At 46.7% G+C, this 15,502-nt stretch overlaps 1 protein-coding gene across 10 annotated transcripts in view; it reads left to right on the top strand.

The window, feature by feature from the left end:
• SPATA13 (spermatogenesis associated 13) overlaps positions 1–15,390 on the top strand; it is a 153,092-nt gene extending 137,702 nt beyond the window's left edge. For 5 of the 10 annotated variants that reach the window (XM_028837286.2, XM_077974275.1, XM_028837289.2 and 2 more), the window contains 4 exons: positions 2,491–2,620; positions 5,069–5,441; positions 8,416–8,490; positions 10,899–15,390. In XM_028837286.2, the coding sequence (XP_028693119.2) occupies positions 2,491–2,620; positions 5,069–5,441; positions 8,416–8,490; positions 10,899–11,074 (754 nt within the window). In that variant the 3' untranslated portion in view covers positions 11,075–15,390. The remainder of the gene's footprint in view (positions 1–2,490; positions 2,621–5,068; positions 5,442–8,415; positions 8,491–10,898) is intronic. The other 5 variants (XM_077974272.1, XM_077974274.1, XM_077974276.1 and 2 more) reach the window with 2 other exon arrangements.
• Positions 15,391–15,502: the final 112 nt, after the last annotated feature.

The raw sequence follows: 15,502 nt of genomic DNA on the forward strand, positions 1-15,502 counted from the left end.
CGGGAATATGCATGCCCGTTCTCCATGCCACGGGAAGATGTCATCACAGCACACCCAGCTGTTTGGTACCTCAGGGTAGCAGTGCTTGGCTCATTCTGGATTCTCACCTGGCCAGCAGGGACATGATAGTCATAGGACAACTTCTGTGGGCCAGGCTTCAAGCCAGGCTACCCAGGGGCACAAGGGTCTAGGCTAAAGCTGACTCTTTTAGATGAGAATCGAAACAAGGTCCATGCCCCTGACACAAGGTCTTTAACTGCAGCTGCAGCTCTGGAGAGGGTCATCTCAAAGGGTCCTGATGAGAAGAGGAAGACAGAAGGGATTGTGCCAGGAGGAAATTTCTGTGGCAAACCACAACAGTTCTGGGTTTAGCAGCTAAATATCTCCCTGCAGGGAGTGGAGAGTGAATCATTATTCTTTTGTACTCTCTGCTTCTGAACTCCTGTGGAGAGACAGACTTAAAAAGGGAATTTTCTGGCCGGGCGCCGTGGCTCACGTCTGTAATCCCACCACTTTGGGAGACTGAGGCGGCTGGATCACCTGAGATCAGGAGTTTGAGACCAGCCTGACCAACATGGTGAAATCCCATCTCTACTAAAATGCAAAAATTAGCTGGGCATGGTGACGGGCGCCTGTAATCCTAGCTACTCGGGAGGCTGAGGCACGAGAATCGCTTGAACCCGGGAGGCAGAGGTTGTAGTGAGCTGAGATCACACCATTGCACTCCAACCTGGGCGACAGAGCGAGACTTTGTCACAAAAAAAAAAAAAAAAAAAAAAAAAAAAAAAAAAAAAGAGGGGGCGGTGCAGGGGGAACCTTCTTACAATTAGATTGGAAAGTAAAGAATAAGAGCAGGTCGCTGAACAATAGACACTAGATATGGGTGTTAGCTAAAGAGTGAGGACTAAAGGAATTAGAAAAAGGAGTTCATTGAGACAGATAAGAGAGAGCTGTATATTTTTTTCTTTTTCTGATGGAGAAATCAGAAAAGTTCAGTAGAAAAAAAAACAAGGAAGTCAAGAAAGCCACAAAATTGAAGAAAAAAAAATTGTGATTGTAAATATGTTCTACAAATTTTCAAAGACATTTTTAAGAAAATGTCTGGACGGCATGATGAGGAGCCAGAGCCAAAGACAATTAATAAGAAAGGTAAGAAGCAAAGACTTCTTGGAAGATGTGGGCAGGCAGCTTAGTACATTCTGAGATGGGAACGCGGGGTCCGGAAGTCCATACCTCACTCTTCAGTAGTTGATTTTCTTCCTTTAAGGGCGTTTTTCACCAAGAACATTTGCAGATTTTGGTTTTTTCAAAATAAAAATTAGTCAACATGACAGAAAGTCCATTTCCTAGTCTTAAGTAAAACAAAGCAAAAATTATTTTTAAAAAACCATTGCAATTCAGTTTTGTCCAGAAAAACTGATTTTGCACCCTTTCTTCATGGCTGGAGGCCTCTTTGGGGGCTCTGTGCCCATTATTTTGGCAGCCCCTGGTGTCATTCTTGCTCCTGCCCTCTGCCCCACTTCTGAGTGTGAATGGGCCTCTCTGAAGATGGCAGGGTCTGCTCGGTGGGCAGCGTCTGGGGACTTCCCAGGAGCTGGGTTGAACTGTGTTTGGTAAATAGACAATAGAATCTGCTTGCAAGGCGTTCCCATGGCTGTGCAGGATTCTAACTCATTCCGGCTGTGATGAGCGGCCCTGTCTGTCTTGTAAGTTGCCATGGGAAAGTGGAAAATACAGCTCATTAGCTGGGTGGTTGGTCTCCGTGGCCCCGCATTATTAACGCTGAGCAAAACCTGAATGGGAAGCTTGCAGATACTGGACGTGCTCTGTGCTAGCCTGTGTGTAGATTAAAACTGTAGTTTCTGCTTTTCCGGTGCCTACAGTTTTAGTGGGCTTGGGAGCGGGGACCTCCTGGGGAGAACATTTTAGCTTGACGTCACTGTGGTGGACGGAAAGCACCAGAAAGGAAGATCTGTTGGTGAGGCGAGTGCCATACTGCCATTTCCGTAACTCACCACTTCAGGCGCTTGTCCTCTCCTGTCCTTTCCCGAACAGCATAAAAGATGAAGACTCAGAGCACACAGTCACTTTTGAAAATGGTTAGTGATTTTTAAAGTACTTTATATAGCAAGACTGGTTGTGTGAGAATCAGAGCCATGATAAAGACTGTTCTCTCTGTATTAATGAAAGTCACCCATTGTCACCGTGACTAACATTTATTTGTGGCATTCACTGTCATTCATTGTGATTTCTGGGAAGTGAGTGAAAACATTTTTATTCCAAAGAATTCCGAATTGCATTGCGTCAGCTCCCTTAACCTATGCAGACTGTAGTCTATTCACAGGGGAACAAGAAAGGGAAACAGCGGCTACGATGTAAATGTCACTTTGTCTAGAGCATTTGTATATGAAGAAGCGCCCCAGTGGGTTATTTTGCCAGTCCTTTGTAAGGTGCATGTTGTGTGATGAAAATTATCCTCCCATCTTGCAGTGATTATAGCAACATAAAGGCAGCGTATGAGGCCATGAAGAATGTGGCCTGTCTGATCAATGAGCGCAAGCGCAAGCTGGAGAGCATCGACAAGATAGCTCGCTGGCAGGTGTCCATCGTGGGCTGGGAGGTAAGTGGGAAGCACCCCGCATGATCCCGCGCCACTCGCCCCTCCTGCACCTTTGATCTGGTGCAGACGCACTTTAATATCCTGTGGTCAGTACCTTATATTCTTGGCTTTAATGGTAATATATACCATTAATGGTAAATGTGTTTTGAGGCATATTGTTGAATTTAACAGTCAACTATTTTATACCCACCCCCGTAAGAAATAAAGTCTGAAGAGTATCTGCAGTTAGTTTATTGCGGAGCCTCTGTCTCTCCTGGTAGAGGGAGCTCCATGAGAACCGCAGAGGATGTTCCGTTTGCAGCCACATAACTTAGTAGTAGACGTATGGGGGACTCTGGAGTCCCTGCCCACATGTGAATCCTGTATGATCTGGGCAAGATTAATTTTTTTAACTTACAAATTGCGGAGAAAAATATTACCTACCTCAAAGGCTACCGTGAGCATTTTATAAGATAGTACAGGCCAGGTACAGTGGCTCGCACCTGTAATCCCAGCACTTTCGGAGGCCAAAGTGTGAGAATCGCTTGAGCCCAGGCGTTTGAGGCTGGCCTGGCAACCTGGCAAGACCCCATCTCCACAAAAAGTAAAAAAAATCAGCCAGGCGTGGTGGCGTACACATGTAGTCCTGGCTGCTCGGGAGGCTGAGTTGGAAGGATCACTTGAGCCTAGGAGGTTGAGGCTGCAGTGAGCCATGATCGTGCCACTGCACTCTAGTCTGGGTGACAGAGCAAGACTCTGTCTCAAAAAAAAAAAAAAAAAAAAAAGGAAAGAGTACAAATACAATGCCTGTAATAATGGTCCAACAAATTCTCTCTCTCTCTCTGTATTTATAAAAATAGTGACAATAGCTAGCACCTGTATGTGTTTACCACGTGTCTGAATGGCACTGATCTGAGCCATTTGTACCTATATGAACTCATTTAATCCTTTCCACCATCCTATGAAGTAAGCACTATTATTGTGCCCATTTAACAGATGGGAAAACCAAAGCACAGAAAGGTTAAGTAACGTGCCCAAGACCACACAGCTCGAAAGTAGCAGAGCTGGATTCAAACCCAAGCAGGCACCCTGGCTTCAAAGTCCATGCTGGTCACCACTGTGCTCTACTGCCATTAAATTAAGAACAACAAGCAGATGCCATTCAGATTTGTAGACCAAGCTACATTGATTTTACATTTATTAATCGGTCAGAACTCACTCTCCCAGAGGACTGAGAAAGTTTGGAGCAAGAAGTTAGGTTTTTAACTGAAGTAGGCTATAGGTGGTGAAAATTGGAGAGAAACACGTAACTTCAGGGGCCTTATAGACTTCTGGAGTTTGGACAGGATCTCAGAGAACACTGAGTCCAACTCTCTTGTTTTGTAAGAATCTAGGGCACAGAATTGCTCTAAGGAAGTAAATAGAAGAACTATTTTGGAGTCAGGCTCTTTTGTCTCCAAAAACTACTGTGTATGACTGGGATTAAGGGAGAATCCAATCCTATTTAACAAAGGCCAGTGTCCTACCAAATACCATAAAGTAACATTGGATTAGATTCAACCTAAATATTGTAAAAGTGTGTTTTTCTTTTTGATTTTGGACACTGACATTTAGGGGATAATTTGTCAGAAGTTAATTTCTTGCTGACAGTTTCCCGTCTGGCCTTTTGTTCCTATGACTCTAAATAAGTTGCGATTCCAGGGAGCTGCTATGTACTCAACACAATAATGTCAGGTCCGTAATCACGGCCCTGTACCCCTACACGAATGCTTCCTTACGTATAACCCTGCGCGCTCTCGTTCTTCGAGGCTCTGTTTAGGTCAGCTGCTGTTTCAAGTCTTGACTGGGTTCCATTAATTCAGCATGCTGCTTGCCAGAGGCTCAGGCAAGGAAGACCCCTCAGCTAACACAGAGGTACTGTCCGTTTTCTAGTGAGTAGGAAAACAAAGAAAAGGAAGAAATTTCAGGCACCAGGAGACCAATAAATCCAGGTTTATCAACACAATAACTTTGAGGCCCTGCCCAGCTGTGAATGGGGACAGGTAGTGGGCAGTCTCAGGTAACTAGAAAGTCTGAGAAAGATTCTTTGTTAGGAGTCTCTTCTATATCCTAACACCTCAAGGAATCCAAATTGGGAATTTTTTTGTTTTTTGTTTTTTGGTTTTTGTTTTCCTAGAGAGAAGGGTCTTGCTCTGCCCCTCAGGCTGGAGTGTACTGATGTGATCACCACTCACTGCAGCCTCAAACTCCTGGGCTCAGGGGATTCTCCTGCCTCAGCCTCCTAAGTAGCTAGGACTACAGGTGTGTGTCACCATGCCTGGTTAATTTTTAAATTTTTATGTAGAGATGGGGTCTTGCTGTGTTGCCCAGGCTGGTCTCATACTATCCTCCCACCTTGGCTTCCTAAGTAGCTAGGACTACAGCTGTGCTAGAACTGGAAGATCTTAAGATGTGTTTTCATCCTTCCAGGGACTGGATATCTTAGACCGAAGCTCAGAATTGATTCATTCTGGGGAACTGACCAAAATCACTAAGCAAGGCAAAAGCCAGCAGCGGATGTTCTTCCTGTTTGACCACCAGCTGGTGTCCTGCAAGAAGGACTTGCTGCGCAGGGACATGCTGTACTACAAGGGCCGGCTGGACATGGATGAGATGGAGCTTGTGGACCTGGGAGATGGGCGCGACAAGGACTGTAACCTCAGCGTGAAAAATGCCTTCAAGCTCGTCAGTAGGACCACAGACGAGGTTTATTTGTTTTGTGCCAAAAAACAAGAAGACAAGGCAAGGTGGCTGCAGGCCTGTGCAGACGAAAGGAGGCGGGTGCAGGAGGACCAGGAGATGGGTGAGCAGCCCTTGGCCCTGCAGGCATCTTTGCCTCTGCTTGCTGTAATAGCTTCATTCTCCACCACCGTGGGCCCGCTGTGCCCAGCCTTCTCCCTCAGAGTTGGATCCCACCATGGGGAAAAGACGAGGGATCTGCAAACCCTAAATACTTCTGAATGTACTTACAAGACAGACCATGTCAGATGTCGTTACTACAACTAACATTTGTTCAGTATTTACCTTGTGCCAGACATTCCGTGGCCCATTTATAGAGACTGTCTCATTGAATCCCTGTGAAGTGGTTACTGTTATACCCAATTTACAGATGAGAAAATTGAGGCTTATGGAACTGGCCCACTCTTGCCCTGTGGCCACATAACATTTAAATCCAGCACTTTGGATGCCACATGCAGGGTAGAAGAATAAATAATAAAACCAGCTCGGCGTAACCCCAGAGATGGAACCCCACTATGGTGACCATCACCCAGGGTATCAGAAGTATCATGTGGGCTGGGCACTGTGGCTCATGCCTGTAATCCCAGCACTTTGGGAGGCCGAGGCAGGCGGATCACAAGGTCAGGAGATGGAGACCATCCTGGCTAACACAGTGAAACACCATCTCTACTAAAAATTAAAAAAATTAGCCAGGCGTGGTGGTGGGCACCTGTAGTCCCAGCTACTCGGGAGGCTGAGGCAGGAGAATGGTGTGAAGCCAGAAGGTGGAGCTTGCAGTGAGCCAAGATTGTGCACCTGCACTCCAGCCTGGGCGACAGAGCGCGACTCCGTCTCAAAAAAAAAAAAAGTATCATCTCGTGATGCTGGAGGCCTCCCCTTTGGCTGTGCCCGTGCAGTACCTTCAGGGTGCCTCACTGCCACAGTTGATCCACACCCAGCAGCCTGCCCACATGCTGCCCATCTCTCCCTATGAAACTCAGGACACCCGTCGTCCATTGCAGTTAAGGCGATGGTCCTTCACACCCAGTGTTACATTCGTACGTCTTTGGTTTGTCTTCCCAGCTTCTGCTGACCTGGTGGTGCTGTGTGGCCCCTGAGAACGAAGCTGCCATGCCTGGCATTAATGATGGCAGCACCCATAGTCTCTGAGCCCCTGTTTCATTGCCTCCCAAACTCTTGAGGGTTTTGAGCACAATCTGTTGAATGGAAGTCAGGGTGCCACAGTGAAGGATATTTCTCTCTGCAGCTCAAGTGAGCCCAGCCCTCAAAAGTCGTGGTCCAGGATGGAGGGGAGCCAGCGTACCCCCCTCCCCATCCTTGCCCACTGCCATGAGGGCAGAACTGAAAACCAGGAAGTGCTTCTTCTGTCCTCCCCAGCCACTGGCTCTAAGCTTGGCTACGGAATTTGGTCTCACCCACAGGAGGTTTTGTGAGATTCTGCAGTAGAGTTGGAGGGATTCAGAAGTTGGTCAGGCTAAAGCGGAAGCAGGGATCTCCTTGGAAACACTCAATGGGTGGACGTTGGCCTGGATTTGGGCCACTCCAAGATACAGAGCTCCCCACATCACAGGCGGCCCCTTACACCAAGTGTGGGGGTGTCCTTTAGACTAAAAGGAAATCCGATTCCCAGCAACAGCCACAGATTATTGGTGCAGACTCTGGGGCCCCATTGGAATAGGGCTAATCACTCTCATGCCCAGAATTCATTCAAAGATGACAGTTATTAAAATGTAAAACGACAGAGCCACAAAATCTTAGTCTTACTCGTCATATGATGTTGTCTAGTGCAGGCCCTGAAGTCATCTGTAAGTCAGAGTGTTTGGGTTCCTGAAGACGGCACTATTTGCCGGGAGGAGGTGGGGGCATCCTACACCCTTTCAACAGTGTCTCTCAATAGAAAGGAAAGGAGGGGCCTCGTGATGCCCTTTGCCGTGTGATGCTCCCCATGGCCAGTGGTCAGAGGACGCGAGTGTATGACTGAGGCACTCCTGAGCCAGTAAGTCTGGGAACTGGCGCGTGTGTGATAAAACTGGATGCATTCCTTGCCTGGAATGTTTTGGCAGCCCTCATGCTTGATGCATGTGTGTGGGTAGACACTTTATGTAGCAGGTCAGAGAGAATGGACACGAAGGGCTTTGGAGGCAGGGACAGCCCCAGTGGCCAGCATACAGAGCCTGAGCCCGACGTCAGGACCGTCTGGGACAGATACTGGGCATGTGAAGGAGTCAGGGCCAGGGGAGCAGAGTGGGCAGAGGTAGAGAGGGAACCTCGGGAGTGAGCCAGGCAGTGCGAGCTAGCAGACGCAGGGCCTGGGTCACCTCTGCCAAGCTGGAGCGAGCACCTGCCTCCAGGAGGAAGGCTTCCCTCGGGAGAAGGCAGGGCCCCAGCACCCAGCCCTGGCCATTCAGCTCTGTCCTTCCTTCTCGTTCCCCACATCCTTCGAAGCCAAGGGTTGCCTCGTCTTGTCTTTCCGGTGACTCTTGTTTCACCCAGTTCGCGCACTGCACACGTACACTGTCACTGTACTACTGGACATGACAGTGAGGGAACGCTCAGGGCACACACTGCGCACAGCTGGGGTACGGAATCCGGTTCCTGCTACTCATATGGTACCTTTGTTCAGGGTGTAACTGCTAGTGTGCAAAGCTCTCGTAGCGTGTGGGTGAACAGGCCCTGGGACTCTGCTCTGTGCTCTCCTTCTGGGGCCTCGTCCTTTAGGTTATAATTGGGATGACCCTGTGTGAACGTTTGCCCGGGAGTGTCGGGCTTCACACAGACATCCTGCATTCTCGTGGGCACCACCCCGTTTCACTCTCCAAGCTCTCCGGGTTTGCAGGACAACCACATGGCCACCTTGGCGATAATCCTTGTGACTTCCCCTTTGCTGGTCTTCAACCTGTCCGGGTTCTTTGAGGATTAAGGTTCTTGGTCTCAGGTTATGGTGGTAACGTCAATGCTGATATGGGCTGTGATGCAAGTTTTGCTCTGAAACATGTTCACGTGTTCTGAATATATGTCGCATTTATTTCTAAATGCAGGAATGGAAATTTCAGAAAACCAGAAGAAACTTGCCATGTTAAATGCTCAAAAGACAGGACATGGAAAGTCGAAAGGTAAGTTATGGAGAAGGCTTTGTCTCCTTAATGCTTATCAGTATTCTCCTGAAAATGGGGAGCATACCCCAAGTTGTCAGCCTGTGACCAGCTTGGAGTAAGGAAAACAGTAGAAGTTAGAACTCAAGGGCAGGTTCAGAAGTGGGGGCAGGTGAAGGTGGCCTGTGTTTGGTTTTGAATGTGCGTCAGTGTTTGCTCCCATTGGGATGTGGGCGTAGGAAACCTTCAGAGGTTCTGCCAGAGGGTGGTAGATCTCCTTGCCCACCAGCGGCCCCTCCGCTCCCCTCCCCCAAGTGCTGATGGTGTTAGCCACCGGGTCACGCACATCACCAGTCTGAGGCAAAACCAAGTCCTCTTGCCTCTTTTAGCATGAGAGGACAAAATCTCAAACCCCAAACTGCTTCATCAGCTATAGGCTGGATATAGTCTAGTTTAAGTAAGAAAAAAATGTAAAGGCTCGGTACATCAGGCAAGGAGTTAGACCAAAAAAGACACATGAGGGCCGGGCGTGGTGGCTCAAGCCTGTAATCCCAGCACTTTGGGAGGCCGAGACGGGCGGATCACGAGGTCAGGAGATCGAGACCATCCTGGCTAACCCGGTGAAACCCCGTCTCTACTAAAAAATACAAAAAAAACTAGCCAGGTGAGGTGACAGGCGCCTGTAGGTAAGGTGGCGGGTGCCTGTAGTCCCAGCTACTCGGAAGACTGAGGCAGGAGAATGGCGTAAACCTGGGAGGCGGAGCTTGTAGTGAGCTGAGATCCAGCCATTGCACTCCAGCCTGGGTGACGGAGCCAGATTCCGTCTCAAAAAAAAAAGACACATGAGCTGATTTAGGGCAGTGATCCCCTAACCTCCACGCACATTAGAATCCCCAGGGCAGCTGTTCAAAAATGCCCAGGCTGCATACCCAGGGCTCTGATGAACTAGGATCTGTCCACGCTGCTGGTAATGCAGATAGCTGGCCCAGCAGGAATTCACTAATAAGGATTTTTCCCAAAAAATATGCACTGCATTCTTAGAAACTTTATTCCAGTCATCTTTCTACTGTAAAAGGGATTACCCTATGAAATTTATCTCTGTTCATATTTTCCTGACTGCAAATGCAAAAGCAAGGACCAGTGAATCCCAGGACTGCAGCAGGCCACTGACTGAAAGGCCAGGAGGAGCTCCTTCCCCAAACCACACTGAGCACTCCACTGCTTTCTCCGTGCAAATGCATAATTTATTTTCCCCACTAAGTTACAAGTATCTTTAAAGCAGAAAAACCCATGTTATTACTTTTTTAAAATCTCCACTTCTAATGTCAGGTTACTAGTAAATCATTTTGTCAGAATACATTGTTTTCTGTCCGTATCTTCTGAGAGTCACTCACCCCACAGCCGGGCTCCTCAGAACGGAAGGACTGCTGACATTCACGGGTGGCCACCCGGTGGGACGCGGTGCCTGCGTTATCTGATTTCTTCCTTCCTGCCACCTCGGGAGATAGGGAGAGCCTTCTGGCAGGTCAGGGGCAGGGGTGGGTTCTGAACCAAGGCCTTCCTGCTTTCAGAGCCCACCCTCTTCGTGCCATGCTGACTCACACAGTTACCTTTAGATCTAATCGCTAATCTTAATGAACCTTCTAAATTACCTCTGCACAGATGAAAAATACCTAGGCCAGTGAAGTTTTGATTAGAGTGATTACGTATTGGGGGCACAGTTCTAAGCACTTTACTTCTATTAATTCATTTAATTCTCATAGCAACCCCATAGTACTGTAATCCCCATTTTAGGGATTGGGGAACCAAGGAGTAGAGAAATCAAATAATTTCTGCAGTAATCCCAGCCGGTAAATGGCACAGAAGAATTTGGGCTGAGGTAGCATGAGCTCCAGACTTCCATTTAGAGCATTTTATTGCTATTCACCGTGACCGTCAGTCTGGCTTGGATTCCACCACTCCCCGCTGCGTGTCCTGGCATTCAGTTTCTTTCCCTGTCTAGTTGTCATAATACCCTCCTTGGAGGCTTTTTGGGAGATTTCAGTGACAGAGACTGTGTCAAGCTCCACACGGAGTACCTGAACATAGCAAGCATAGCTACTGGACCTTCTTTTTGGTTAATGTGAATTAAGAATTAGCTCTCTACAAAAAAGTACAAAAATTAGCTGGGCATGGTAGCACCCCTGTAGGTGCAGCTACTTAGGAGGCTGAGGTGGGAGGATCGCTTGAGCCTGGGAGGTAGAGATTGCAGTGATCCAAGATCACGCCACTGCACTCCAGCCTGGGCGACAGAGTGAGACCCTGTCAAAAAAAAAAAAAAAGAATTAGCTGAGAACTTGGACTTGGAGTCTCAGCATTTTCATTTTTTTCCTTTTTGGTTAACAAGTGACCCTCAGTCCCTGTTCCATCTCTCTCCCCTCCCGAGTCAGGCTACAACAGGTGCCCCGTGGCCCCACCGCACCAGAGCCTGCACCCCATCCACCAGCGCCACATCACTATGCCCACAAGCGTCCCCCAGCAGCAGGTATTTGGCCTGGCGGAACCCAAAAGGAAGCCCTCGCTCTTCTGGCACACCTTCAACAGGCTCACCCCCTTCCGGAAATGAAAACAGGAGGCTGTGCTTCCACGGAGCTGGGTGTCAAGAGGAGAACTGTCTTTGTTTCTTGTGTGCTTCAATCCAGGGAAGGTTTCTTGGACCCAGTGATAAAAACTTCCTTTTTGGAATCAATGAAGGAGAGAAGGTCTTGGAATCACCTTCAGTCTTTGGAGACCCAGCTGCCTTTGTGGAAGGGAGGAGATGGTCATGACACAAAACTTTATCAAAACTACACAGAAACACCCATGACCCGCTAGGAGATGGCCCAGATGTGGGACCCGGTACCGTGCTCTACAGTGAGTGGTGAGGCAGCAGCTGAAACCACCCCTGCTGATGGTGAGCAAGTGCTGCCGCTGGTCCTAACACAGCATCCAGGGCTTTGCAGCTCCTACGGGGTGACGAGGTTAGAGGATCGCTTCGGCGTTTGATTTTCAAGGGTGTCGTCAAGACGGGGTTGACACAATGCTGCACATGTCTGGTCACACTTAGAAATTGAGCTCTTACTCTCTTCTGTAACACGGGGGGACGTACAGCTGCCGTGGAGCTGACCACGGTGTTCCCTGGCATTGTCCACACAGATGCTAAATGGTAGTACAGACGTCATCCTGCAAGGTTCCTCTTCCTGCAAGCGAAGGGGAGAGAAACAAGAGGCACCTGTCACCTTCATCGCAGTCCTCAGTGCAGAGCAACTTACGCATCCTCAAGAATCCACTGCTTTTCAGGCGAGGAGGGAGAAATCCTCCTGCACACTGGCTTTGTCTCGGAGTCGGTTCCCTCCTGCCCGCACATCTTGAGTAACTCCGAGCAGAAATCACGTCTTGCCCACATACTGTAACCTAAGAAACTGCTATTCAAGGCTGGGCACGGTGGCTCATGCCTGTAATCCCAGCACTTTGGGAGGCCAAGGCAGGTGGATCACCTGAGGTCAGGAGTTCAAGACCAGCCTGGCCAACATTGCAAAGCCCAGTCTCTACTAATAATACAAAAATTAGCTGGGCATGGTGGTGCATGCCTGTAATCCCAGCTACTGGGGAGACTGAGGTAGGAGAATCTTTTGAACCTGGGAAGCAGAGGTTGCAGTGAGCTGAGATCGCACCATTGCATTCCAACCTAGGGGATAGAGCAAGACTCTATGTCTCCAAAAAAAAAAAAAAAAAGAAAAAAAACTGCCGTTCAAACAACTGTTTGCAATATAAAAAGCTCATTTACTCTAATATTTATGATACAGTGAATATGAAAATGCACTGGTCAGAAGGCATTCTCAAAAAGCCGCACTGCTCCCGACATCGTCCTTACCAGTGAAATCGCAAAGACAGGCAAAGCAGTCCTGCTTCTTGGGAATCCGAAGCTGCCTTTATCACATAAAGCCAAACAGTAGGGCATAACTGTGTCACCTGAGCATGTCATCAGGCTTCTGAGGACTTGTTCTTTATAAGAGAGACCTTCACAAAATATCTTGGCTCAGAGATAGCAGTCTTTATTAACAAAGGCCATGCGCGCTGACACCTGCAGAAAATCACCTCCTTTTCTTTGTCCGTGTTGTACATTTTCATGACATAACTTATAACTATGTCTAGAGAAGGCAGGCTCTGCAACAGAGATGCCCTTTCAACCCGCTCAGTGCCCTGGACAGGAGATACTGTGTTACACTGTTAATGGATTTCTATTTGAGAAGCTCATTTTTGTATGCAATCGCTGCAAAGTTTTTTTTCTAACAGGCTCATGTTTGAGAATAAACAAGTCTGTGATGTCAGAGACAAAAGTGTATTCTTCAGTCTGCAGGTGTGTGGCACCTCCCTTCTTCCCTGAAGCCCCCCACATCCAGAGCCATTCCTGAGGGGTGACATCATGAATCAAGAAAACATAACCTTTGTCCTCTCAGGTGAACCCTTGGAACATTCTGTGACGGCTGATGTCCGTTCTGAGCCACCTTGGCACGCGTGCTTATGGGCAGCATTGCTAAGGGTTCAGGTGCCCTGTGGCTGGCAGCCCCTGAGTTGCTTCTGTGGACCATCACGCCGCGCAGCGTGTCCTGAGACTGAAGTTGCTGCAGGAAGGAGCTGCTGAGAGGTCCTGTGGCATGTGGGGGCGTGTGTGCGTGTTTCCTTCTTGAACAGACATTCCAACTTTAGTTGTGTTTATAGAACTGACCTTTTTACTAACAAAATACAATGATACATTTTGGAAACTATACTTAATATGTTTTTCCTGCACACCTAGCAATAACTGTAGGGGTCTCTGCTAGGGTTGTTTTTGTATGTACAGCAATTTTGAACAAATTATTTTAAATGTAATATAAGAGAATTCGTTTAAGGAAGTAAAGAGAATCATTTGCTTATGTTACATTTTCCGTGAGGATTCAGTTTAAGAGTCATTCTTAGGGCTTCCATTTCCTAATATTTATTCATGGGTAATGAAGAAATGCTTTGCATTTTGTGGCGAGTCCTAATTTATTTTCCAGCTGAGCCCTGACTTCCGGTTCCCACCTACCTCCATGGACTTCCTAACAGAGACTCATGAATACCAGGACATGTTTTTGTTAAATCAGGTTCAGTTCATTGCCCCAGTCAGTTTTATACAGTATGAGGGTCACTCGATTAAAGATCTTTCCTGGGTAGATCCTACTTCGACGTTCAGGTGATTTTGAAAACCGCTAACATTTTTAAAAGGCTAGAACATCCTTTGACTTCTTGAAAATCCGCATGTCTGGCTTGGGTTTTATTACCACATGCCTGAGTTCTTCAAAGAATAGAAGGCTCAAGTATTCTCATTTTCCGTTTGCCAAACTTCCTTCTGATTTGAGTCACATGTTCCACTTGGAAAAAAAGGGAACAGAGAACCTCCTCCATGGACAGTGTATGAATTTCACTGGGAATCTTGCTGTCTCCAGCCTCTCTGCCTTTCTCTCTTTTTAACCTTACATTACATAATATTATAGATGGGCCAAAAAAAAAAAAGATGACATAACATTTTGAGGAATTTCACCTATTCGTTCTTCATGTTTGAAAATTTGTCGACTTTGTTAGCAGACAGTTGAAGTAGCCTTGGGTCAAAAGCAGCCTTTTCAATTGTGATCATACCTAAAACATATAAAAACCCTGAAGTAGATTATAAGCAATTATAAAATCATAAAATTGAATGTTTGCAGAATCCTGGAGCAGTAGCTTTCTTTGTCTTTGGCCTGCAGACTGGGAAGAGGGCAGCAGTAGTACGCCAGAGCTTCCCTGGGATACCAGCCGCGTGGCTGCTTTTCATTCGATCTGATTTTTGTTTCCCACTGTAGATCTGATTTTGTAGTTGAAAACATTTCACCATCAAACACTATTTCTGAATATCGTGCCTTTTTTATACCTAGCCTAGATGAAAACCGATGCCATTCTTATTCAGAAAATCCCCCCATCCTACATGACTGTTACCTAGACATAAAGCAAAAGTGCATTTAATTCAAAATTTGGTTCACAATAGAAGTATTTTGTAAAAGCCAGCTGAACCAGCGTTTTACCAGGTGGAAATCTCTGCAAGCCAAATTGCTGATACTCCTTCATACAAATCAACTTGGTGTCCTAGCCAGAATGGAACAGCATAATGACCTGGAGTTCGGGGGAGTATTTCTGCACTATTACTTGTCAGGGAGAGAAGAAAGAAGTGTCCCTCAAACGACAGTGTCAAGAACTATGAATAAATGTTCTTTCACCAGCTCACAGGCCAGAAATGCGGGACCCAAGTCAACTAGGTGAAACTTACTAGCAGACCCAGCTTTTCCATAATAACCTAATCTGCAAATCAGTTTATTAAAGTTTCCCTTGGCTGATATTGTTGTTTTCAGGATGCAATGAAAGTGGATTTCAGAAGGCTTTGGAAAAATAAGTGGAACATGACTGATCTGAAAAAAAAAAAAAAAAGCAAAAGCTTAAATATTTGATGTAAGTTTACTTACCTACAACATACTTTACATTGTTGCCTTTAGTTATCTCACAGGCACTGACATTTTATATTTAGAAAATACTTTTAATCTTTCTAATCTTTTTGTGTAAATATTAGTGTCCATTGTGTATGACTTGCTAACCTACTTTGCAAGACTTTGGGCAACATTTTAGCTCGTTAACTTCAAGATGATGTGTCATCTGTATAGGTCAAAGGATGGGACTTCTGAACTGAGGAATTCGCTGTTGGCAGCCGAAGTATGATGTACAAGATTGATGTAACTTGATATGTATTTTTGTTGACTTTTTTTGTAAAAAAAAAAAAATTTACAAGGTTATTTGATTTTTTAAATGCTGTGAATCTATATTTGTTGTTTTGTATATTAAAATTCATTTGCCAAACTCGTTCTGATGATGCATTTGAATAGCAGCCTTTATTAACAGGAGGAAGTGGAGAGCTGGGTGCGGGGGCTTCTGGGACTTGTAGTGCCTCTGCTGCCCTGATGTCCCTAGA

Source organism: Macaca mulatta, chromosome 17 (assembly GCF_049350105.2).
Source record: "Macaca mulatta isolate MMU2019108-1 chromosome 17, T2T-MMU8v2.0, whole genome shotgun sequence".
NCBI lineage: Eukaryota > Metazoa > Chordata > Mammalia > Primates > Cercopithecidae > Macaca > Macaca mulatta.